Source organism: Lycorma delicatula, chromosome 1, assembly GCF_047948215.1.
Source record: "Lycorma delicatula isolate Av1 chromosome 1, ASM4794821v1, whole genome shotgun sequence".
Lineage (NCBI taxonomy): Eukaryota > Metazoa > Arthropoda > Insecta > Hemiptera > Fulgoridae > Lycorma > Lycorma delicatula.
The window spans coordinates 323,087,009-323,113,946 of NC_134455.1; the positions used below are offsets into that span (position 1 = coordinate 323,087,009).

A 26,938-nucleotide genomic window follows, 5' to 3' on the forward strand; every position below is an offset into this window, starting at 1 on the left:
CTGAAATACCTTACACTGCTACAAAAAGTTACACGCCATGAAAACAGGTTTAAACAACTGGACAACCACCACTATATTACTAATTCAACTACGATAAGGTAATAATACAGAAAGACACACATAAACGTTAAGATTAGTTTAACTTATATTGTAACTGGCAAAATACATAAATACAGAGTATTAAACCAACTAAACCTTTACACAAAAATGACAGGTTAAACTTACAGATTTATTTCATCGAAAACTGAGAAATCTTCAAGCATAATTGGAATCCGATTTAAAAAACCCCAACACATTAATGAAATTTCAACGCTAGAAACAAGTCAAACTTTAACTTCCTTAACTACATAACACATCGAAAAAAAAAACAAGTAAATGATTCATTAGTAACAGACACTACCACCAACTTATTTAACCTCAATGTATGTATAATTGAAGGCTGTCCAACACAACCAACAGAGTATTTATAAAATTCAAATTTTATAATGTTAATAATATATTAATCTAAATATATTTCAATTCTTAAATTATTATTTTGTTAAAATATTATTTGAAAATACATACATACACACACAAAGTAATTCAAAAGTATGGAAATCTCTTAACTTTAAAACCGTTCCAGATAGAATACTGTAACTTTCAAGATAATGTATCGGCAAAATTTTTTACCTTTTGATGAGAAGTAGAATTTCAACCGCTTTTTGGGGGATGGCCCAGGGGTCGTAAGTCAAATATTATAAATGGTAATATCCTTTGCGTGATATATATTTTTAATAGTCTCTTTAGAACAAGAAGAATGGTAAAAATACAAAGTTGGTACAATGTTTGTACCAGAAATGGAGGCAGGATAAAGTTTGGATTTTGAAAATTACTAAATTTAATAAGTTCAAATAATAAAATTAAATAGAAAGAAATTAATCTATAATTTATTTTAAAAGTTAAATTAAATTTTTAACAAAAAACTGTTTTTGTTTCAATTTAATGAGTAAATAAAAAAAAAATATTGTCACCTAATCATGCTGATCAGCTGATCATTGATGGTCACTCATCATTGTGTAATATTCTATTTAGTGTTTTTCATTACTACAGTGGTAACCAAATTTCCCGAGTCGTGGCGCCGTTTTTCATTAAAAATTTTTCCATGGTGCCCTACCCTAAGTAAAAGTTATGACTACTCATAAGTAAGAGATAAGAATAAATAAAAGTCGTGCATCTTCATTATTTCTTTATTTTATTAACATTAAGTTAATAATTATAAATGTCTTGGTTCAGTTAATTATGAAGCTTTTACAATATTTTGCAGTGGCCCTGTGAAGAGGCTGTGGCTCCCTGGTGCACCATGACGCACAGTTTGGGAATCACTGCATTACTACAATGGTTTCTTATGAGAATTTATTGTGATTGGTTGGCTAACTGATTTTGTCTACCACATTTGTAAGCCACTTTTATTATTTATTTATTTATTTACTTTTTTATTTTTTTGTAATTGTTTTATATTGATTTAATACGGGATAAGCAAAAGGAATGAAAAACGGTCCCCTTTTTCATTCCTTTTGCTTATCCCGTATTAATCATAGTATAGTAAGTAGTGTAGAAAATAGTGGTAGAAAACCTTGGATTTCAGACAATATATTGCAGATGATGGATGACGTAGAAAATATAAGAGTGCTAGTGATGTAGAAAGTAAAAGGAACTAAAAATAGACAATTAAAAAAGACAATTAAGAAATACTATAAACAGGAAGTGCAAACTAGCGAAAGAAGAGTGGATTAAAGAAAAGTGTTCAGAAGTGGAAAGAGAAATGAACATTGGTAAAATAGACAGAGCTTACAGGAAAGTTGAGGAAAATTTTGAGGTACATAAATGAAAATCTAATAGTGTGTTAAACAAAGATGGTACACCGATTTGTAATACAAAATGCAAAGTCAATAGCTGGGTAGAATATATTGAAGAGTTATACGGAGGAAATGAATTAGAAAATGGTGTTATACAGGAATAAGAGCAAGTCGAAGAGGAAACAATACAGAGATCTGAATTTAAGAGAGCATTAAAAGATTTGAATGGCAGAAAGGCTTCTGGAATAGATGGAATACCTGCAGAATTACTGCACAGTGCAGGTGAGGAAGTGATTGATAGATTATACAAACTGGTGTGTAATATTTATGAAAAAGGGGAAGTTCCATCAGACTTCAAAAAGAGTGTTATAGTCATGATACCAAAGAAAGCAGGAGCAGATAAATGTGAAGAATATAGAACAATTGCTTAACTAGCCATGCATCAAAAATCTTAACTATAATTTTGTACAGAAGTACTGACAGGAGAGTGGAAGAAGTGTTAGGAGAGACCAATTTGGTTTCAGAAAAACAAGGACAAGGGAAGCAATTTTAGGCCTCAGATTAATATTAGAAGGAAGATTAAAGAAAAACAAACCAACGTACTTGGCATTTATAAACCTAGAAAAGTCATTTGATAATGTAGACTGGAATAAAATGTTCAGCATTTTAAAAAAAATGAGGGTTCAGATACAGAGATAGAATGATTGCTAACATTTACAGGAACCAAACAGCAACAGTAATAATGGAAGAACATAAGAAAGAAGCCGTAATAAGAAAGGGAAGTCCAACAAGGATGTTCCCTATCCCTGTTACTTTTTAATCTTTACGTAGAACTAGCAATTAATGATGTTAAAGAACTATTTAGATCTGGAGTAACAGTACAAGGTGAAAAGATAAGCATGCTACAATTTGCTGATGATGTAGTAATTCTAGCTGAGAGAAAAAAGGATTTAGAAGAAACAATGAACAGCATGGATGAAGTCCTGCGCAAGAACTACCGCATGAAAATAAACAAGTGCAAAACGAAAGTCATGAAATGTAATAGAGATAATGAAGATGGACCATTGAATGTGAAAATAGGAAGAGAAAAGATTATGGAGGTAGAATTATGTTGTTATTTGGGAAGTAGAATTACTAAAGATGGACGAAGCAGGAGTGACATAAAATGCCAATATCACAGGCGAAACGAGCTTTCTGTCAGAAATATAATTTGTTTACATCAAAAATTAATTTAAACATCAAAAAAACATTTTTGAAAGTATATGTTTGGAGCGTCGCTTTATATGAAACTGAAACTTGGACAATCAGAGTACCTGAGAAGAAAAGATTAGAAGCTTTTGAAATGTAGTAGTATAGGAGAATGTTAAAAATCAGGTGGGTGGATAAAGTTATAAATGAAGAGGTGTTGTGGCAAATCAATGAAGAAAGAAGCATTTAGAGAAATATAGTTAAAAGAAGATACAGACTTATAGGCCACATATTAAGGCATCCTGGATTAGTCGCTTTTATTTTGGATGGACACAGGTAGAAGGAAAAAATTGTGCAGGCAGACAATGTTTGGAATATGTAAAACAAATTGTTAAGGATGTAGGATGTAGGGGGTGTACTGAAATGAAACGACTAATACTAGATAGGGAATCTTGGAGAGCTGCTTCAAACCAGTCAAATGACTGAAGACAAAAAAAAATTGAATTAATATTTTCTGTGCTACCTGTTAACATTTTTATCAACATATTACTTAGTGAACAGAAGGAGGTCATACTTTTAATGATAATAGGCTTTGGTGAATTAGGTTGTATAATGAAGTTTGTGAATCGTTCAATGCAACATTTAATAATATTAACCCTATTTCAAAAGATACAGTGTCCAAAACCAAAGGATTAAAAGAAACAGGAAATATTAATAATAGGGGAAACCCCTAGTATTATAACAAATTGTTAGAGATTATGCAACAATTTATTGAGATTCCTCATTCCTCCACTCAGAACAGCAACACAAGAACATAACATTAGCCAAAGATCAGTGATTCAAAAATAAAAAGTGAAAATCTCAACCTCTTAAAATTTTGTTTGGTCAAGAACTTGATGATGACTATGGTCAAAGACTTGACTATGAGCAATAGTATGATGACAAGACTATGATGAACAATATTTGTGCAGATCCTAATTTATTAAACAACATAATTTTTAGAGGTGAGGCCACTTGTTTTTTTAAATGGCAATGTAAATTGACATAATTAGTGATACTGGACTGATGATATTAGTTTACACTGGTATCATAGTATTCAGTCGAAGGTAAATGTACAGGCAGGTATTATTGGTGGAAGATTGATATTGGCCTATATTTATTGATGGAAGTTTAAACGCAGTGAAATATAAGAATTTTCTTCTTGACCACATCATTTTAAATATTCAAAACGTTGGCCCCAATTTCCAAAACATTTGGTCTCAACTAGATGGTGCCCCGCCTCATTTTGGTCTTCAGATAGGTGAAATTTGAAATGCATTTTTTCTGGAAGATGGATTGGTTGAAGGGGTCAAATAGAATGTCCAGCAAGAGCACCCGACTTGTAACCATTGGATTACTTTCTATGGGGCCACTTAAAAAGTATTGTCTATCATAATAGGTTCAAAAATATCAATGATTTAAAAAATAGAATTCGAGAATCAGCACAAAATATCACTAGGGAATCATTGAATAATGCAGTATCATCCTTTACCAACCAACTGGCGCACTGTCAAACAACAGAAGAAGGATGTTTAAAACATTTATTAAAATGAAATGTAAGTAAATAAGAAACGTTATGGTTAATTAATAATATTTTTTTTAATGGATTTATTCGATAATAACCATTTAATCAAATTTTTAAAAATTTATTTATTTATTCATTTATATTCCTTAAAATATAAATGAATTTTTTTCAAAATCTAAATTTTATCTCGCCACCATTTTGGGTACAGACATTGTACCAACCTTTTATTATTCCATTCTTGTTGACTTAAAGAGAACATTTTTATCCTTTATAAAAAAATGATATTCCTTTATAAAGGAATTTCTCATTCCTTTATGTATAGGTCCAATAGGTCCATCCTTTTTTTTTTTAATATGGCTAGCCTCACATCTTTCATCTTGCGGGTACCGATTTATTTACTAGCACCATGTGCATGGCTTGTAGTAGGTTTCCTGTCTCCATCTTAACAGTTCTCACCACAACTTCCAGAAGAATCCCATCTGGGCCTGAGCACTTACCACCCCTTATCACACGGGCAGCTTCATTTAAATCACTAAGCTTAAACGGAATAATTTCATCCGCCACGACCTCCTCCTCTCTGTAGGTGCCCCTGCTTCGTGGAAACTACTCTCTTACGTTTCTTATCAAATCAGCCTTTGACAGTACCGACAGCCTCCTACCGAATCGCTTAGTCACGATGCGGTAGGCATCACCCCCCACCCTCACCACAAGTCGTCATCGACTGACTCGCACAACTATTGCCATTTACTTTTTTCCATTAATATTGTACTCCTAAATTCTCTCCTGAGTGTTTGTAGAAGGTGGAGCTTCTCCTCTAGATCTTCACCATTCCTATTCGCTCTCTGCAGACGTCGCCGGCTGACCACGCACCTCCTCCTTAGTGCTTTCAATTCTGAGAACCACCAATACACTCCTCTGCGTCCTGAGAACCCATCCTTCATGATCCCCATCCGACAGCCCATCTGATACACCACTTCGGCCAGGATGTTCGTGTCGACTACCTCATGAACTGCAAGTTCAGCACCAATCATCGCTTCAAACTGCTCAACTCTGTTTTGATCAAATTATGATCTTTTTAAATTTGATTCTCTTACAGGGGTGACTCTTTCAACCTCAAAACTGATCAATCGATGGTCACTGAGAGTCTCTTTCCTCAAGACTTCCTAGTTCACCAGATGGTGTATGGCCCTCGCATTCACAAACATGAGGTCAAGGGCCGAAACTCCCTTTCCATCCCTCTCAAAAGTCAGTTCTCCGTGCCTATTCACACAATGAAGGTCCACTGTAGCTATCGCATCCTCCAACATCACACCTCTCCAGTCGTGTACCTGGCTCCCTCAATTCCTGATCTTAGAATTAAAGTCTCCTCCCACTAGAACATCATTATTCCTCCACCTCCCTATGTCTATAATCAATTCATCCATCTTCACCTCGAATTCCACTATTCCGATGTTGGGGGACAGGTATACACTGTATATCACCAATTCCTCCAGCTCAATCCACATATAGCACTGTGCTACGCTCATGCCATGCACCGCCAAGATCTCTACTATGACCACCACCGTCGCATCAGCGTTGACTGCCACCACCCGTTTAATATCCGCGACCGTTCTCTGATCAGGTTCACTAACTAAAATAATGTCGACTTCTCAGCATGCGTCCATGGTTCTGCTGCTACGGTTTACACTGATCTGCAAGAAATGCATTATCGTGTTGCTCTTTCGTCACAGCAGTTGCCACTACCATCGACGCGTGACCTCTCTTTTCCCCCAGCATTCCCTGCACGCTGTTGACATTCTTTCTTCTTGTGACCCTCGCCATTACACCGAAATCAGAGCCCTGAACGATCCGGAACCCTTACATCGCCGCAACGTGGCCGCTTTCTCCACATCAGTAACATCGCTTTTATTCCTTCTTCTCTGATACACAACAGTGCATCCATCCAATTGGAATCCTTCTGACCGCTTCCAATTTTCGAGCCACAGTGTTCAGTCCAGTCTCATGAGATGCCACTGATGCAGATGCCCCGAGGGACACCTACATCAGTAAATTCACCCCGATAGTAGATTTTAGATTTATGCCTTCCGAAGAAGACAACTGACACCTAAAGCTACCACGTTGCCCTCAGGAACTAAGCTAAAAGCCAACTCGCGGAAGATCAAAAACCCCGCGCCTGTCACTACTTTAAAGCCCTAAACTTACACCCAGTGCGTAGATGCATCAAGTATGCCACGACAGCATATCAATTTGCAAAATTCAGTCAACCGCAAAAGAATATCGTTAATTTAAGCGATTGGAATGCAGCCAGCATAAACTAAGTCCCAGAGGACTTCAGGTCTGGTCCGTCGGGAGCTGAGTATAACCTCTAGTCTCCCACTACAGTTCTACTTTTGAGGACCGCTTGGAATAGCTCTAGGTTGATCGCAACCAACATTTACTTATTACCCCCTTAATAAGTGTGCACTCCAATTCGACCAATTGCCATGCTAAAGTTAGTAAATCGTACTCGGGGAGTAAACTCCCCGGGCACAACCCCCATTGAAACTAAAGCAAATCTAACCGAGGCCGGTGCCAAAGCGTCTACCTCTGGCCAGTTGAACTGCCTGGGTGGTACCATAGCCACCCGAGAAACCTATAGGACAAGGCACCCGCAAACGCCAACACAGGTTAGAGAAGCACAGGCTAGTCAAGTATAGATACAGCGGCACAAACCGCTAGGATACCTAATCTCTGCCAGGCCAACACCATCAAGAATGCGGCAACCCAGTCTGAGACTGGGACTAAGAACCTAAAGACCGATCCGGTCTTTAGGTTCTTAGTCCCAGTGGACATGAGTGGATCCCACTCATGTCCGATGCGGAATCGACTCTGCAAGCAGAGCCTTACCACCAGAAACCCGCGGTCGGAAATTAAATTGCCAAAGAAGCTATTTGGCATCGCAGAAACAATACATACAGCCTTCCGCATCAGAAATGAGATGGATCATATTAACACAGAACAACTACATGACCTGGCAGATCACCCAACTTACGATGAGCGGTTTGAAAACAACCCCAAAACCCACAACAACTTTCCTAACTCTGTGTGCAAACACAAAGCTTCAGGAGGATACTAACTATCCAAGGAATTGAAGTACAATTCTACCGCACGTAAGTAACAGCCACTGTCCTTACTGTTGACTGAATGCTTGCACTCTTTGCGCAACCTTTTACAGTTGACGCACAATGGAGCCTCGGCTTTCTGCGGACAGTCGGTGCGCTTGTGACCTTCCTCGCCACAATGCGCGTAGACCGACGCATACTTACAGAATTTGGACCTGTGACCAAAACGACAGCACTTGAAGCACCTTTGCACATCAATGTACTCCTTGACCCTACAGGAAGTGAAATCGACGAACAACCTACCCTCTGAAACAAACTTCTGGAAGAGACCAGCACCGAGTTCAAATACACCGTGATACCGCTGGGTATCACGCTTCCCCGTGTTAAAGAGTAGCCTACACTCTTTCTTAAATTCGGCCTCATCCATTTCGGTGTTCTGCTCCTTCACGAGAGACAGAACCTCCTCATCGGATAGCCGCCGGTCAATGTCGTAGACAATGATCCGGGGCCTACGTTTGCGCTTCGGATCGACCTTAACCTCGAGCTTTTGCACCTCAGGAGACTCCGTGATGACCTGGACAGTCTCCTTGTTGTTTGCAACCATTACCAGACCCTTGCTGGTCTCTTTGATTTCCTTAATCTTGAGTTTTTTCTGCTCTCTACGAAGAGCGACATGAAAATCCTCCTTGGGTTGTCTACTAGTTTTAGTAGACCCCTCAGGCTTGTTAACAAAGATCACCTCGGGCTGCTTCGAGGTTTGACTAGTCTCACGCTTGTCCTTGACAACATCGGCATAACGCATTTGCTGTCTCGGAGTAGGCGTCGGGATCTGAACTTTGACCTCCGCGGGCTTGGAGGCCAACTTCTCAAAGCCATCTGCCAAAGCAGACAGCTTAATATGCTGCAAACGTGGCAACGTCCTACTTCTCGCACCAGCGATGTCGCTGCGGGGGCCTTTGATAAAATCGAAGAGGTTATCTAGGCTCTGATGAGCCGCTGCCAGCATTGCACATGAGCTGCCAGTTTTACCCTGGGAAGCCACAAAATCCTCCACCAATGGATCTCGTCTACTTTCCCGGATGGGAATCCTTTCCTCTACCTCAGAGAGCTCACTCTCCGAGCAAGAGGGGAATGGTGATATCTCCGCTCTCCTCTTGCGCCCAGGCCGAACTGGTACCAGCTGGTCTTCTATACTAGCCAGAGAAACCCTAGCCTGACTACTATGGGGGTCGAGCCATACTCGCTGTCTTCCTTTCTACAAACTTAGGGCGAACCCAAGAATGTGACTATATCTCTATTTTTATATTCCTTTAATTTTACTTACCTTAAATAAGGGTAAAATTTAAATGAATAAAATTAGTAATTAAGTATTTAAACCAATATCTAAGTATCAAATCCAATATCCATGTCATTGGATAGTGTAATGAAAGAAGTAGACCAACAAAACAATGAATTGCATTAGGTAAAGCATGCTAAAATAAAACTGTTGCTCGTGCAACATAACATGTTGGGAGATTTTAACCATATGCAGCCCTTTTACCCTCTGGTATATTTACATGCAACTTTTTTGTGTGAAGGAACATAATGCAAAGCTAGATAATTACTGATAAAGTTTTAATACTGCAGAGATTTGTATTTCATTACAACAATATTTTTTTTATATCATTTAATTAAATCTTCTTCAACTAGAGTGAAGTATGTTTACCATCTCAATTACTAATACAAAGCTTTATGTGAGTTAAAGTTTTTATACTGTCTGGTACAAGGACCTTTTCTTATTCCCATGCACCGAAACTTGTGGAGAAATTGACAAACTTACTTTCATGAGAGCACACTTGCCGCAGACTTTTCTTAGAATGTAGAAGGAAGCTTCAGAGTGAAAAAATGAAAACTAAACATTTTTTATTCAGCCTGTTCATTATTCTCAAAACCGTAGGCCAAACAGGGCTACATCTCTCATAAGCGGTTTAACCACTAAACGTTTTTTGCTGTAAAAAATTACTTAAGATCCAAGAATCTAATGAAACAGTTATGATGACACCATTAGGAACAACGTCCACAACATTTACATGATAAAAAGAAGGCATTGGATCACAAAAACAATGAGAACCTTTTTTGTTGGACATGATGGGAAATAATATAAGAAGAAACACAAATTGATATCTAATTCCCCAATGGGCTGCAGTGCTAAAAAAACATTGAAAATTATTGATGTATTAAGGACAAATTCTAAAATATAAGCAAGTCTCAGCGATAAACGATGGGGATCTTTTTTCCCCATCATTCAAAATTTAAGGAAAAGTAAAAAAAAATTGGAAAGTAACCTCTGTGAGGGACACACTCCTCTCAGTCTTTTTGTGACATGAAGGAGGCTACTAAGCAAAAACTAGCAATGGATCTTTTTAGTTTGACATGTATTGAAATTGATGGAACCATTAAACACACTGGGTAGCCAGCCTTTATGGAGGTGCTTAGTCCCTCAACAGAAGTAGAGAAAAGTTATAGAGTTCTACTGTTAAGAGCATCTGCTGAAAAGAAGCTATAAAATTACAAGGACAGAAGAACAAGAATCAGAAACGTTTAAGAAGAAAGCTTGAGGCCTTCTTTTTGAGCTTCAATGAGGGCCTTTTTTACAGACTGTGATTTGAAATAAATGACAAAAATACAGAAAAATCTAACGACTAGATGGGAGAGCGTAGTTCCAACTAAACCTTCACTTCATTTACAATGAGAATGATTTGGAAGGTAAAAGCCCAGGAAGAGAAAAACTACAAAAATTGTGTACTTGTTTTGACACTCTTAATACTGTTCACTAAATTGTGCTTTGTCTCTCCAGAAGACTCTACCCATAAATAAATGATCGTTTGGTAAAGAAGAGAACTTAGAGAAAAAGATAGCACAGAACAGCTTTGTCAACAACATTTTTGGGTGAATAGAGATAAATCACACTGTTAGGTCTGGAACATTCAGATTCAATTCTTTTGTAATTTTTTAATACAAGTAGAAGAAACCTTAGTAATCGAGAAGTGATTAATAACTATTTCCAAGATGAAATAAAAGAAAAAAGTGCTAAATTTTGATCTCACCTTCCCAAGGTGAGTAGCAAAAAATATTGGAAATGAAAAGTGAATATAGTATGTACAAATTTCATCATAATATGGCTTTGCATAAAATAAAATAAAATAAAACCAAAATGAACTTTTTCAGTTCCCATTTCGAATGAAAAGTAAATATTTTAATTTATGGTACTATACCTCCAAATTGCATAATTTCCAAGAAAGGATCTATATTTCAAAGAGCTTGAAGAGAAAAACTCATAGATGACTTTTATATCAGACTTAGCCTTAAGCTTATACTTTTGTAATTGTTAGATTGATTCAACTCCTCAAGCAGAGTAGGTACAAAAAACAAATTTTGTGTTTAAAAGTCAAACAGGGGAGAAATTATTTATCATTTTCCCCCATCCTTAAAATATGTAGAAGTATTTAATTCACATCACAATTATGGTCTCAACCATAATTGTGACCATAACCATTTTGGGGGAGAGAGAGACAGCTTCAATATTTATGTAATAAGGAAGCTTGAGATTCAAACACTGATGAAAATTTATTTATTGAATATGACTAAATAAATGGCCAAATACCTTTGTTTATCAAAAAATTAAATAAAGAAGTGAGAATCAGTTCCAAAAATTCACTTTCTTTAAAATTTGATTAAGTATGTAGTAGATTAACAGATAAAAATTACAATAGTTACACAGGCCTTGTAGGTAAACCAGTAAAGACTTTTATTTTATCTCCATCTTGAAACTAACCAATAATATTTATTGGTTAGCATCTTTTTTGTAATTTGAAACTAATGGAAAACTCATTAAATGGATTCATGATATGACCTCCATGAAGTTACAACTGTGTATATATTTTTGAAATGCAAAAGAAGGCTATGGAACTTAAAATAACAAGGGAATCTTAGGTCTGACCTGCCTGGAAGTAAATGAAACAGATAAGCAAATCACAATGCTAGCATGCAGACATATTTGAAGCCAAGTTCCTAAAGTCTCATAAATCTTTAAAGGTAAGAAGCTAGAGAAAAGGTTGAGATTCCATTGTTTTTTCCACTGCATAAAATGGAGAAATAAAATTTTGAGTTAGGATTGAAAATTACAGATGGAACTGTACTCCATAATTTCAAGAATTCATTAAGAATTTTGTTAGGCCAGGCTTAACTCACTATAAACCGAAGTGTTGAAATTATAAAAAAAGAATGACTGAGAAACATTGCTAAGATCTGTGGATTAAAAGAATAAATATAATTATACATAACTGTAACAAGAACAGTCTGAGCGAGAAATCCAGAGCGAGAAATCCATAATTTTTAATAAAAATATTAGGAAGCTTCAGAACACTGCAATGTAATAAGTATTTTTTGTTGTCAGTCAGAATGAAAAATAATATTAAAAAATTCATAGGATGGTGATATAACTTCACTCAGATGGTTAATCCCAGAACAGCTTTGACTGCAGTTGTATATAATAAACACAAAATCTGTCATAAGGCCTCACAACAAAAAAGATTAAGAGTCTCTTTAACAGATCATAACATTTTCTAATTCATGGTATAAGAGCTTCATAGGGCGTGTTCCTCATGACAAGATTTAACATTGAAAATAATCTTTGTGAGAAAAACTTGTAGAAATTTTTTCTGCTAGATACAACTCAAAATTGCTGGTCAAATCTGCTGTGACTCAAGTTGGGAAAAAAGGGAAATACTTACGTATTAGGATTTCAATCTCTCAAGTGTGTGAAAGCTGAAAAATTTTTGTGCAATTAATGGGAAGGCCTCAGAGTAAAAAATTTACAGGAACCTTTAGCAGTTATATTGAAAGTTTAAAAGAGAAATTGTGTTGATGTAGAAATCGTGGACCAAACTATTATAGAAACATTTTCTTCTGGGCTTACATTGAAACTTTGTTTCTGAAACCAAGTATGTTTGTACAGTCATGGTCTCACCATACAGGATATCCTTATATAGTGAATTTAGTCATAAAATGATAGCACCCTCTCATGATTTCTACCATAATATATCTGTAGACAAATTTAACACAGTTTAACTGATATGCCCTGGTGGAGTGTCCCTGAAAAATTATGTACATTATTAACAAAAGTGATAAGGCTCTTTTCTAACAGGAATTTAATAAAAAAACTAAATAGATGAAAAAAAATTCTTCGGAATAGTACAGAGCTTCTAAAACTATTTTCTTAATCATGAATGGGGTCTAATAACTATGTCAATTTCAACATGAAATGACAGCCCATGAAGTAAAGAAAAAATTTGTTAGATTTTTCTCATGAAATATTTTTGTGTATGTTAACAGTTTTTACCCATATTAATTATATTAATTATTATTTTGTGTTTTTGTGGCATCAAAACATATATAATCTAATATGATTTGGTTCACCCAAGTGAAATAATGTGCTAAACTTAATTTCAATAATAATTGCTTTGTGAATACGATTTAAAATTAAAATATTTTGTTTTTTAAATTATTTTACTCTAGCCTATATAGCAGCATTTAAAGGGGTTTGTGTATATTTCATGTAGTAGTTAAATGTAAGGAGCTATTTTATTATGGACAACACATTTTAAAATTTTCTGCCCTTCAAAAATAATTTATTACTTTTTTTTAATAGGATGTAAGAAAAAAAAATTGTTTATAAGGTCTCAAGGGAAAATCCATTTAAAATAAATAAAAAAAGCTTATTACAAACTTATTATTACCATAATTCAAAATATCCTTCATTGTTTATTCGGTATTCTATTTGATTTAAAATTCCTTGAATTTTTTTTCTTAATATATCAGAATTGTTTTGTATAATTTCAACTGGGTTGACAATTCTGGACACCAATTCTTTTCATGTTATTTTTTGTTTGTAAATTAATGATTTCATATACCCCATAGGTAGTTATTCCATTTTTAGGTCAGGTGACCTAGGAGGCTAATTGATAGGTCCATCTTGCAAGATCCAGTTAGTAAACTTTTATCCAAATAATAACTAAATTCTTGACAAAAATAAGTTGGAGCCCCAACATGTTGATAGGTCATTTTTTGTCTCATTAGTAGTGGGATGCCTTTTAAAAGAGGTGAGAAATTATTTTCTAAGAAATTTAAATTACACATTTGCTGAAAGGCAATCTACAGAAATTAAATGATTCAATAATATGGTTGCCAATATTACTATACCAAACACTGGACTAAGAATTGTGTTGTAAACAACTTTCTACTGTAATGCGAGTTTTTTAAATACCAATGGTGATTGCTTTGCAAATTATTAACTCCAGCTCTTGAAAAATTGTCACTTCAGTGAATAAAATAGTACATATTTTATTATGATTATCTTGAAGCCAGGTGCATAAAATCTGATCCGAAAGGTCTGCAAGCAGTAAATTTGTAATAAACTGCAACGGGTGCAGGTTGATTTTTTTCATAAAGTATTCATTATACTGTACTGCGCAAACCTACACAATTTGAAATTAATTTAGTACTGAGCCCTGGCTTATGTTGAACTTCCTGAATTATGTTCCCTTCTTCATTGAAAAGGCCTTGTTGATAAAATTCAACTGAATAAGATCATGATGGAATCCCAAGAAAATTCAAAATACAGTAATCCAAGAAATATTTCTTAACAGGGAATATCCACGATGTGCGGCTAGTGTATTTCCATTGCGCTACTAGTAAAAAAAAAAAAATACATCTATATATTCTCCATTTAAAAACTGAAAATTATACTTACACAAAATTGTACCAATTACTGTAATTTTCTTCATTTTTGAAATCGTGCAAAACTTTTCAAATATTCTAAATGAAAGTCAGTTGTTGGTCAGCTGCTATTACTGCCATCTTAACATAATAAAAGTTTCTCAATTTATTTTTTTAAAAACTCTCCAAATAATGAATTTTACTTTTTAATATTTTTTAACACCTAGTTTCTCAATATTTTCCATTGTTGAAATCATTCTTGTTTCAGTTTTAAATTGTAACAGTATATTTCTAAGAAGTTTCGGTTACCTATGTTTTGTTTTTAATAAAAACCAAACTTCATAAACTCTTCATGTTCAGTTAACATTACTTAAATAGATTTTCTCAGAATAAATTTTCCTCAAATTTGATTTATTTCAAATTAAATTAAATTATTGTAACTTTAAAGCTATGTTTCACAGCACCAATATAAAAATATCGCAATATAAAAATAAAATCTCAATTAATAAAACTTTAACTTCTATTTATTTTTCTTACTGAGTTTTTAAAATTTTAAATATGATTTTTTAACTTAATCAAATAATCTTCCGTTGTCGTTTAAAAATAATGTTTTTTCCATTTTTTTTGGTTTTAATGATGCACGTCTTTTGGATAATATTTGTCCTGATTTGGAGAAAACTCTTTCTGTTGGCACTGATGTAGCCGTAACAGAAAAAAAAATTTTTTTGCTTAATTAGCAAATTCTGGGTATAAAATTGGCTGTGTACGCCACCAACGTAGTGGATCTTCTTTCCTATTGAGTAACCTTTCTTCAATATATTGCCTCATCGACATGATACTGGCAGCAACTGTGGATACAGAGGAATTTTTCATTGTCCTAGTCAAACCTCATCCAGATGGAAACTTCATCTATTCCATCTGAATGTTTTGGCTCTTCCCTCTGGTCTTCCAGCACCATTCGTGTCAGTGATGTTTTTTGTAAATCAACTTTAATAGAGTCTGGCATATTCATTTTAAGACAAATCACTAAACTCTTGCCTTTTGAATCTAGGATCCAAAAGAGCCACTTTCAACAAGATGTTGTACGAAAATTTTTTAAATCTGTTATTAATTTCTGAAATTAATTTTTAAAGTAAAGTTTTTGTCAATTCATTGTTTAAGACAATTAAACAAATTAATCATTATTTTTAATACGCTATTGTGGCTGTCAAAACATTTGGTATTGTGACTTCATTTTTAGACGGCATTTCTTCTGTTAATAATTTGAAAGGCTTAAAAATCTTTATAATTTCTGGAATTATACGCCATTCACCTTGTAACAGATTTTCGACAGGATTGTGTAATAAACTGAGTGCTGCTTCTAATGGTTCTTACAGATTTAAAATCCTTTGTAACATATCTACCATACTATTCCAACGAGTTATAACATCTATTTTATATTTTATTGGTTTTATTCCGAGTCTCAGTTGTTCCTGCATGGGGATCAATTTGCTGGTGGCTAGAGAACTTCTATGGAAATGTTCTGCAGTAATTTTTACTTTCTGAGTAATGCTCTTAATTGGATCCAAATTGACTCAGACTATTAAATTATAAGTGTAAGCAATAGAAAGGAAATGTTACCATTGAGTTAATAGTATTGTGACTTTCATATTGCTTGCATTATCTGTTACACATACAAATATTTTTTCATTTATTTCCCAATCAATTGCAATTCCTGTCAATTCTTATTTAATATGGAATAAAGAAGAAACATACACAAAGTTATGTTAAAAGCTATGTTTCACAGCACCAATATAAAAATAAAATCTCAATTAATAAAACTTTAACTTCTATTTATTTTTCTTACTGAGTTTTTTAAATTTTAAATATGATTTTTTAGCTTTAATCAAATAATCTAACGATAAAACATAGCTTTTTTTCTTTACATTCAAAACAGCCTAAAAGAGCAATAAGCATTAGTGATGGTGATGTAATAAGTTATGCGCGTCACGTGTGGAAAACAATAAATAAATAAAATAAACGCAAACCCACCGGGTTGGTCTAGTGGTTAACGCGTCTTCCCAAATCAGCTGATTTGGAAGTCGAGAGTTACAGCGTTCAAGTCCTAGTAAAGCCAGTTAGTTATTTTTACACGGATTTGAATACTAGATCGTGGATACCGGTGTTCTTAGGTGGTTGGGTTTCAATTAACCACAATCTCAGGAATGGTCGAACTGAGAATGTACAAGACTACACTTCATTTACACTCATACGTATCATCTTCATTCATACTCTGAAGAATTATCTAAACGGTAGTTACCGGAGGCTAAACAGGAAAAAGAAATAAATAAAATAAACGTAAGCTAGAATTTGGTATGGTAGGAGGATCCCCCCATTACAAGCTATGCATAAAAACGATTTTTATGAAGCGAAGCGATGGTTTCCCGTCGCCAAACCATCACATTGAAAAGAATCGATTCTCTGCAAACCGATTCTCGATTCTTTCGTTCAGCATAAAGAATCGAATCGAAGGAACGACTCGTTCACGATTCTCCCCTTACTAACTTGTTAATATCTGTATTGTCTAAATTGTGAGTATGTAACTCTTTAATTTTGGTTGAAAACAACCTGCCGTTGGTTCTTGTTAGGTAAGTTTTAATGATGTTAGTGTTAACTGTATTTTAGTATTTCAGTTACATTATCTAATCATAATAATTTACGTTATTAATATGTACACGTTTATTTATGATGCTTTCATGTTTTAACGATTAAGACATGCGAAAATTTACGTATGCAGTACATTATGTTAGTGGAATGGAAGACGATTGTATTTAGAGAATAAAAGTTGAAATTCATTGTCATAGTATTCTGATGTTGCTTTGAAATTAGCTACTAAGTTTCAGTTACTTGATTTTGCTTACATGACTAATGTAGTCGTATTCATAAAATTAACATTTCGATTTTCAGCGATTTACATTTTTTACTTATTTACGTGGTTAATTATACTTTTCGCCAATTTATAAAAAAGTTTACCATTTGCTTAGATCAGTGTAACTTGTCACCCATTTTATGAATACTCTGAAAATAGTAACAGGAAAAATAGGTAGCTCATTCTTAGGTTTTGTTAACTGCTTTTAAAATAAGTTAGCCTGTATCTATATTTTATCGATACCCTTTAACAGTTCTTTTGTTCTCATCAAAAGATTTTGAACTGAAACTTGGAAGTCTGTCTACCTGTTAGAGATGTTGCTTAGTAAATTCCAGTCTAACTTTCCCATATAATATTTTTACCATAACCATTTCTTCAGTTACAGAGTAACCTTGGTTATTGTCAATTTTGGTTATCGTAGTATAGTTGTAGCAGTAACTTGTTTTTTCTGATTTTCTCTGCATCAATTTGCCTAATTTTCAATAGTTATTGAAAAGTACCCTTTTTACTTTTTTCAAAACTAAGATTGTTGTGTCTTAATAGGTACAGTTTTATCAGTTAGCAACCTGCTCTATATTCTTCACATCCATATGCAAAATGATTAAAATACAAAAAACTCCATTATATGTCTAGCAGACACTGTACTACGTCTTTGCTACAAATGAATCTCAGTCTTGTTTATTATCTAGTAATGAATCAATGTTTTTTAGTCGACAGTATGCCATATCATGTTTTATTATTATAAATCAACCAAGATTAATTTTAGGCTAAGGTTAGATAACTAACGATTTCGTGTACTGAACTTCATATGATATCTGATCAAATTTAACCTAACCTTGTCTATTAACCTTAAATATGAAATTCTGGGATAGTAACAAATGTCTTAATTTGTATGTTCTAATTTTATTTCTAATATTAGCAAAATATTATATCCCCAGCAGACATTGTACTTTCCTATACCAGGGTTGTATAAAATACTAATACCATCTAGCGAGTCATGAGGAACTTATATTTTTTCAACAATGTCTAGACATAGTACATTATCTGCTGGACATAGTAGATTTTAACAGAAAAATTCTGTTTAAAATTTTTTTTTTTATATAATCTATTAGAAGTAAACTATAGAAGTAATGTTAAAAAAATTCTTTAAAAAAAATATGTCATTATGTATGATTCTGCCAAACAGAATATTAAAAAAAACATGCTACATATTGTTTTCACTGATGTAGATATAGCATATTGTCGATTCCAATAACGTTTCATATTGGCTCTTACCCTTAACAGATAAGTAAATAAGATGTGTAAGTAATATTGCATTTTGAGGGGGATTTCCCTGTGGGTTCCACTACTTCCATTATCTTTCTTAAGTCAACGATTCATAATAGAAGAAACCCATATTTGCAAAATAATATACCAGTATATAAATAAATAATATGTCCATTATATTGTTTTGCATACTTAAGTATATTCAACATACATATGTTGCAGTCACCATACCATTGCCGTGTAAGACAATGTAAACAGTTAAAAACACAAAAACAAAAAGCCACAAATTGAACCTTACAGTCAAATTAATAAAATAAATAAATTTTCTTGACTTCACAAAAAACAGTCAACAGAAGTATACTTTTAACTGAATGCTGAACTGTACAGAATGCTGTTCAACTGTATGTTCAAAACATACAAATACTACTCAACCTGTTAAGTTTTAAATTCAATCATTTGAACTTGCATGTCACTTGAAGACCACATACAACACAACTCAAAACCATAATAACTAGCACAAACTAATGTACTTATCTAGCTAAGAATATTCATACACTATTATATATAATTATAAAAGAGACCAAAAACCCTAAAAAAGGGTAAAAATCTTTTTTCCTATATATATATATATATATATATATATATATATATATATATATATATATGTATATTTTAACTTAGCAAAAATAATTCTTTTGTTATTGTATTTGTCCATATTCTCCTCTGTACTTATATCTAAAAGACAGAAGTATAGAAACTGTTTACCACCAAGAGTATAGAATTCGATAATGTTTCTTACCTTATGCTTATTACTTTTTCTAATAGTGCTTTTGAGGGTTTCCCTCATCACCAGTTAAACTTTTTCTTTCAAATCACACATTAAATTCAAATGATTAAAACTATAATATATAAAAATATGCAGTCATAAATATTAAAAAATTAAAAATTTTTTTATTATATGGCTAGCCACAAATATAGTAATGTATTTTACAGTACTCGAAAGCGCTATTAAAAATAAAATAATAAGCATAAGAGGTAAGAAGCATTATCGAATTCTGCACTCTTGCTGGTAAACTGTTTTTGATATATATATTTTATAAATCAAATAAATATATATATTTTTTTATTATCTGTTGCTAAAACCAATAAATCGTTTAAAGCTATTTATATTTTTATGTCTAAAATGTTCATGTAAAATATCAACATTTTAGACATAAAAACAAAAAATTGGGCTTTTCTAATGTTGTGGATCACCTTATAAACAATAAACATTCTATCTCCGATTTTAATACCAATTTAGAAATATTGGAATTAAAAAAGGCAATATAAATAAAAATGTAGATATTGTAGAAAAAAAAAAAAAAAAAAAAAAAAAAAAAAAATATATATATATATATATATATATACAGGCAAAAATTCAACTTTATCAACCTACAGTTCAATTTTGAGGGAGATCTACTTATAAAAGCTGCAATAGATAGCAGCACTTTCATAGATATTACATTGAATATTCATAATATATATATAATCTATGGGTATTCCATTTATACGTAAATTAATATTAACTCTACCATGCTCATTAATATATTCTACACAAAATTAATAAAGGTGAAAGTAAGGGTAAACAAAACAAATAATATATCACATTAACATCTGTAATAAAAACTTGGAAAATTTTACTCATAAATTAAAAAGTCCTGGTTATAACGTAGCCTTAAAAACAACAAATAAAATAAATCATTCCCAAAAAGCAGTCACCAGACAAACACGGTACTCCTGAATTAAGAAACAAAACTGTTCCAATTACATTAAATTCCACATTATTCTAACATCAGTTTCAAAGGTAAAGGTACAATGAACACTTAAAAACCCTCTACAGCAACATTGACTTTGATGGTAGTCCTATGGAAAAATGTAGAACAAGAACTCATTTAAGAATCCTATACTATGTCTCAGTTTAAAAAAAAAGTTGTTGCTGTAAGAGGGTTTCTTGTCTTCTTTGCACTTAACATTTTTTTTTATATTGAGCCCCTATGTTGTTGAAGTTGACGTTTTCAATATTTTTTTAAAATTATTGATGATAGGTCATAATCTAATGATAACTTAACCAATACCAGTAACCTAATACAATTTTGATCCAAAAATGCTTGTAAAACTTACTCAAACTGATATTTCAATGAGTAGCCTACATCTTTTTCCAAGAATTCATTTTTATTTTTATTTGGTTTATTTTTGTAAACACTATTGAAGAAAAAATAAATTTTAGCAAAATTTTAATTGTAACAAAATACCTTTTTTTATTTAGTTAAAACGAAAGTTTATTATTTAGTGTGGTTAACCAACAGCTGTGATATCTCTTCTGATAATTCTCTTGAAATTGTATGAGAACAACCTGTCACTAGTTAGTTCAAGCAAAGCAATGTCAACTTTCTTAGGACTTGACAGATCAGTACCCACACTTTGTCTTGTTGAGACTTTTAAAATGATGTACGTGGTCTAGCTGGGTGGAAAAAATGAACCTGCACATAGTCATTTTCGAGGCTAATATCTACCACTTCTCCTATCCACCACTGATCGTCATACACACAAATAACATATTCATTTTCCTAAAGTGAAGTAGTACAATACTTGACACAGGATGGTCTTCATAGTCCTTAGAGTTTGAAGTAAAGTAACAACTTACAAAGGCCTTCTGACACAGGAACATACTTTTGTAGCTTCTAGTACCAACAACTCTTTCTCAGCAGTCAAAACAGTTTCTGAAATCTTAGCTATCTCATTTAATTTAATCAAAAAATACTTGATGTTTTTCAGCTTGTAATAACAAAAAATGAATACATTTTAATCAGTGTTTAGTGTCTCTGTTTAATAGCCTTTGCCACTTCTCGTTTTGTTGTTCTCCCATCATCACAGGGGTTTTTCCCATGGGATGGTCCAAAGAAGTGACACTTGACTTCAAGGTCTTTTTTGTGATTGCACAATTAGCAAAATTCTTTATTTTTATAGTGACTTGAAGCACAATCAGTAAAATAGATGAGTTTTTTAATGTTCTGATGTACTTCCTAGTTCCTTGTTCTGCTGAGTAAAATACCTCTACCTCTTTGTGCTGAGGAAAAAAAAAATTTTGAAGCAGTTAACATAGAGATTTTCCAGGAACTAAATTTAAATTTGGAAAAATGTGTTCTTTATGAGCTTGCTGTAATGTTAAGTTTTTCTTAAACTTTTTTTATGAGTTCTCAAAGGGTCACAATCGAACTGTCCATACAGGTGACTGAATTTTTAACAAAAATTTTTTTTCATGATATTTACAAACACTAGTAACATTGAATTAACACGTAAAAAAAATAAGTTGTTGGTTTTAATCTCTAAATTCACAAATTTTAATGAGTTCTTTTGGCATTGTACTGTACACTGTTTTATCATTGTTTTATGTGAAATTACTTGAAAATAATGTAAAAATATAACTGATTTTAAAATTTGCAATTATAATATTATTAACCTTCAGTTGGTGAAGTGACGTTTCACAAACACATTTGGTGGGGTGACCTCATTTTTACACCCCTTAATTTTTTGTTACTTTTTACGTTATTAAGTAAATTTTTAATTTTAGTTATTGTTAGGTGAATAAAGGTTTTTAAAATACCTTTAATACTTTACACCACTTTTTAATACAGTAAAACACTTCTTGGTTCTACTTTAGACTATCTAAAATTGGATTTATTCAGATAAACGTTTTGATCTACTTCCCCATGTTTATCAGTTCCTTCATTTTCACCACCTCGTGAAACTTAGACCTAAGAATCTGTATCATGTTCGCTAACAATATAGTCATTCCGATCAACAGCCTGTTCTCATTTCCTACAGCAACCATCTCACGATTTCCATTTCTAGCCCATTCTCGATTACCATTTGCACCTTGTCCCTTATTTTGACCTGTAATTGGTTCATCAATATCCGAATCCTTGCTTTCCCAACCATCCAGTTCACGTTCATTTTTACACTGGAAAAAATTATGATTTGCTAGTAAAACTAAAACAACTAGATCCAAAGAAATTAATATTTAAACAAAAATTTGCATTACTTGATCTACGAAAGGAAATTGTTATGGTGAGCACACATCAATTTGTTGTCTGACACTCGATTGAGAAAAATCAGACACTATAAAATTTCTCAGTGTACAGCAATCTAACTATAACTAAAAAATAACCAGCTACTTCAAAGCACATTTCATTATGTGATCGAGGGTGGGAGTAATCACGTAGCGACCAGTCGCATGCCATCATTTTGACGTCACCTCACCAGTTGAAAGTTAAGTAAAACTTATTTATTTAATAAACACTTCCAAACACAGGATGAAATTTGAGACGCTGCAAAGATGTGAACAGGTCACTGACTAATGTTAGACTGACCAGTCTGTAACTGCAAAGCTAAATGATGTAACAAGCATAAATGAGCATGTTGCATATAAATTTTCCTGACTACTGGAAATGACTTCAAGCGCCTTTTATAACATGAATACTGCAGTTGAATGGTTCAGAGTCTTATTTCAACTACAGTAATAAGTACAAAAATAGTAAAGTATCAAAAAGAAATCTTCTTGGAACCCTTATTTAGCGAGTCAAAATGGTATCACTTTTAAAAGGTTTTTCATGATTTTTGAAAGGTTATAACTTTTTTATTAGTACAATACACAAGAAACTTTTTTATTTGTCATAAACATCTACAAAACACTGCAACTTGTACAAATTTGAGATTTTTATCACCAGTCCTGTCAGTTATTTGAAGCCAAAATTTCAATTTTTAAAAAAATTCATCAAAATTTTAGGAGTAAGTATATCACCATTAATATTATTTATGATAAAACTACTTGCATATAAAAAAATAATTCAAACTGTGTATGCCATCCCTGCCTCTTGAAAAAAATTACCAAAAGTAAAATTTTACAATTTTTCATGTTCAAATTTATTGGTAATTTTCTCATAGAAAGAAGAGAGATAGGTAAATAAATCACCGAACCAATCTTTTACATTGAGAAAATATGAATAAACTGCTTTTTGTTTCATCCTTCCTGGACCAATAGTTTTTTAGTTACATTTTTTTTTCATAAATCCTTACAATCACAGAAATAGATGTGTGGACCATAACAAAAATGACCTCCGCAGGTAAACTACTTAAATAAAAAAAGAAAAAAAAAGATAGTTTTAGGTCCTTAAACAAGTGGGTAAGTTTCAAGTTTTTTTGAATTGGTCAAGCAACCACCTTTGGGTCACTTCAAATGGATTGACCCTATAAAAAAAGTGTTTTATATTACAGTTGGCTTTGATTAATTTTTATTGCATGTGTTTAAGAGGATTGAAATATTTATGAAAATGTGATGGGTATGATTATACACTTTAATACTTTTACAAGACTGGTAGTTTTTTTCTAGCTGTAAAGTCAGAGTGATGTCAGAGGAGTTGTGTTTAAGGCTTTCAGTTGTATAAGTATTTATTTATAGTCTTCTATTCAACTCCTGTGCAATGATATAGTCAAGGATTCATAATGATAGAGGTTCAATTGAAAGCCTGAATACCTTCATAAGTATATATCTTTTGCTGTGGCATAATGAAGGTATTGATATTGAAGGTGACCTTTTGTTTTTCTACATTATCCAGCTGTTCTTGTGTTTTATTTTAACAGCTATTTGGTTTATGAATATTTAATATTTGGTATATGTATTTGCTCAATGTTGTCTAAAAAAAAAGGCCTTTTTACTATCTCAAATTTAAAAATGATTGCCTTTGTTTGTAATTATGAGGGACGTAACTCTGGTGAAAGGAATTTTCAACAAATAATTGTAATTGTAATGAATAACTTCAGTCTTAAATAAAGTATATTAAAAATTTAATCAAACTCTGAGGTGAATTCCTAATTGAATATAATTACACATATTATCCATTATTTGCCAAATGATTGAAGTCAGCTACTTAGTTGATACAAAAAATAAAAAAATATTGAATTTGAAAAGTAAATAGCAAAAAGCAAAAGTTGAATTTCATAAGAAGCTGTATACATTTCATGCAAAATAATTAAAATAATAATATAATAATAATTTATATAATATAATAATAATATTATTATTATAATAATTAAAATAATTAAATGAGTATTTTGGACCTAACAGGATGTGAAATTGATGGTCTAGCTCCTGAACCACTGTAAGGTTAAAGAGGATGAACGAGGATGATATGTATGAATGTAAATGAATTGTAGTCTTGTACAGCCTCAGGTTGACCATTCTTTGAGTTGTGTGGTTAATTGAAACCCAACCATCAAAGAATACTGGTATCCATGATCTAGTATTCAAATCTGTATAAAAGTAACTGCCTTTACTAGGATTTGAACCTTAGAACTCTCAACTTTGAAATCAGCTGATTTGCAATGACAAGAACCACAAGACCAGCCCAGTGGGCTTGAAATTGATGTTGCATTTTAAACTGTAACCCCTGCTCTTGTGATTAAAACCTGGTAATTTCAGTATGTGCTGTTAATCAGTGCTGCTACCTGTAAAAAATAATTTTCCTTTAGTTTTATTAGCCTTGTATTGCTTTTTAATACTTAAATTTTATTTTACCTGCAAATATTTTAGCTGTTTCTCTACTAGAGTAAAGTTGAGATATGATGTGACAGGTAATAGGAGTTGCTAGCCTTTCATTTGGAGGTCCCAGGTTCGAATCCCAGTCAGGCATGGCATTTTCACACACACTACAAATCATTCATCTCATCTTCTGAAGCAATACCTAACAGTTGTCCTGGAGGTTAAACTAAAAAAAAGAATAGGTAATAATAGGACTTACAAACAATTCTGTAGCAGGCTTATGCAAAAAAGAGGACTGTAATCAATTCTCAACATTATTTAAATGTAAATATTTTATATCAGTTGATTATAATTATTTGATAGTTGAAGTTTAGAAAACATGTTAAATTAATGGATGCATAATGACTTTAGTTGTAAAATATATATAAATACTACTATCTTTGTTTTCATGTTTTGTTTCAGTGCTGTTATAATTGTGTATCAAAAAAATGAATGATTCAGGATGTCCATCTTCATTGTGTGAATATAGTAAAAATGTATGTAAATATAAATATTAATCATAAATGTAAATATAAATATCAGTATGTAACTTATACATACTGCAATGATGTTATTATTAAAACAATAACATCGTTATGTGTGTGTGTGTGTGTGTGTGTGTGTATATATATATATATATATATATAGACATATTATATTAATCTGATCAACCTAAGTACAGAATTAATAAATAAAATAAAATAGGATGACACCTATCTTATTCCATTCATGCAAGAGCACTTTCACAAGATACTTGCATCATCAATTACTCCACATAAATTTTACAAATCATTCGTATCAAATTACATATTAAAATTGAAATTAAAAATCATTTCATACTGTACTTAAGATTTAAAATTTAAAATTGTTAGATCCTCTTCTAAATTAAAAATTAAACCAAAAATTTTTTAAATTTGAATTAAAATTACAAATTTTATATATATATATATATATATATATATATATATAAATTAACAAAATTATAAATTTGTTACATTTTATATATATATATATATATATATATATATATATATATATAACACATTTATATATATATAAGAAATTCATATGGACTAACTAGCCACATGGATTTGGCTAGCTAGTTCACACATTACATCGTACCACAGTGACATAGGTGATGATATCTGCTTCCCCTGTGGATCAGAGGAATAAAGATTCAAAAGAACAGGATGCTGCTGGAGTATATCCATAGGAAACTGATCCTGTGCACTACATGCCTATATAGGACAGTCTCCTATGATGCAATTTGTGTAATTGTGAGTACCCCACCAATAGTTCTGCTGCTGGAAGAGCAGGGTCTCCACTTTGGTGGGATGTTGATGGTAGAGGTGAGAGATAGAATCATGGCTAGCTGGCAGATGAGATGGGAGACAACTGAGAAGGAAAGTTGTTCTTTATGTCTCATTCCTGCAGTGAAAGATTGGGTGGGGTGGAGACATGGGGAAGTTGATTTCCATCTTACCCAGTTATTCTCTGGCCATTGTGACTTCGGCAGCTACCTGAAGAGATTCAAATGCAGGAAATCAGCGATCTGCAGATACTACACTGAAGACAATACCATAGAAAATACCTGGTTCAAGTGTGACAGGTGGGAAGCTGAGAGAAACAGACTGTTTGTTAATATCACGCTGAGTACTGTGGTTGGGCACATGGTAAGGAGCAAGGAAGGCTAAGAAGAAGTGG

The 26,938-nt window shown here is 32.7% G+C and overlaps 2 protein-coding genes across 5 annotated transcripts in view; one reads left to right on the forward strand and one right to left on the reverse strand.

Moving 5' to 3' along the window:
• Nucleotides 1-430, reverse strand: part of Sac1 (phosphatidylinositol-3-phosphatase SAC1) — a 108,890-nt gene extending 108,460 nt beyond the window's left edge. For both annotated transcript variants that reach the window (XM_075382017.1, XM_075382016.1), the window contains exon 1: nucleotides 226-430. In XM_075382017.1, coding sequence (XP_075238132.1) covers nucleotides 226-296 — 71 coding nt within the window. In that variant the 5' untranslated portion in view covers nucleotides 297-430. The remainder of the gene's footprint in view (nucleotides 1-225) is intronic.
• Nucleotides 431-16,954: 16,524 nt separating this feature from the next.
• SMC6 (Structural maintenance of chromosomes 6) overlaps nucleotides 16,955-26,938 on the forward strand; it is a 138,251-nt gene continuing 128,267 nt past the window's right edge. For all 3 annotated transcript variants that reach the window (XM_075382018.1, XM_075382019.1, XM_075382020.1), the window contains exons 1-2: nucleotides 16,955-17,071; nucleotides 25,658-25,731. In XM_075382018.1, coding sequence (XP_075238133.1) covers nucleotides 25,684-25,731 — 48 coding nt within the window. In that variant the 5' untranslated portion in view covers nucleotides 16,955-17,071; nucleotides 25,658-25,683. The remainder of the gene's footprint in view (nucleotides 17,072-25,657; nucleotides 25,732-26,938) is intronic.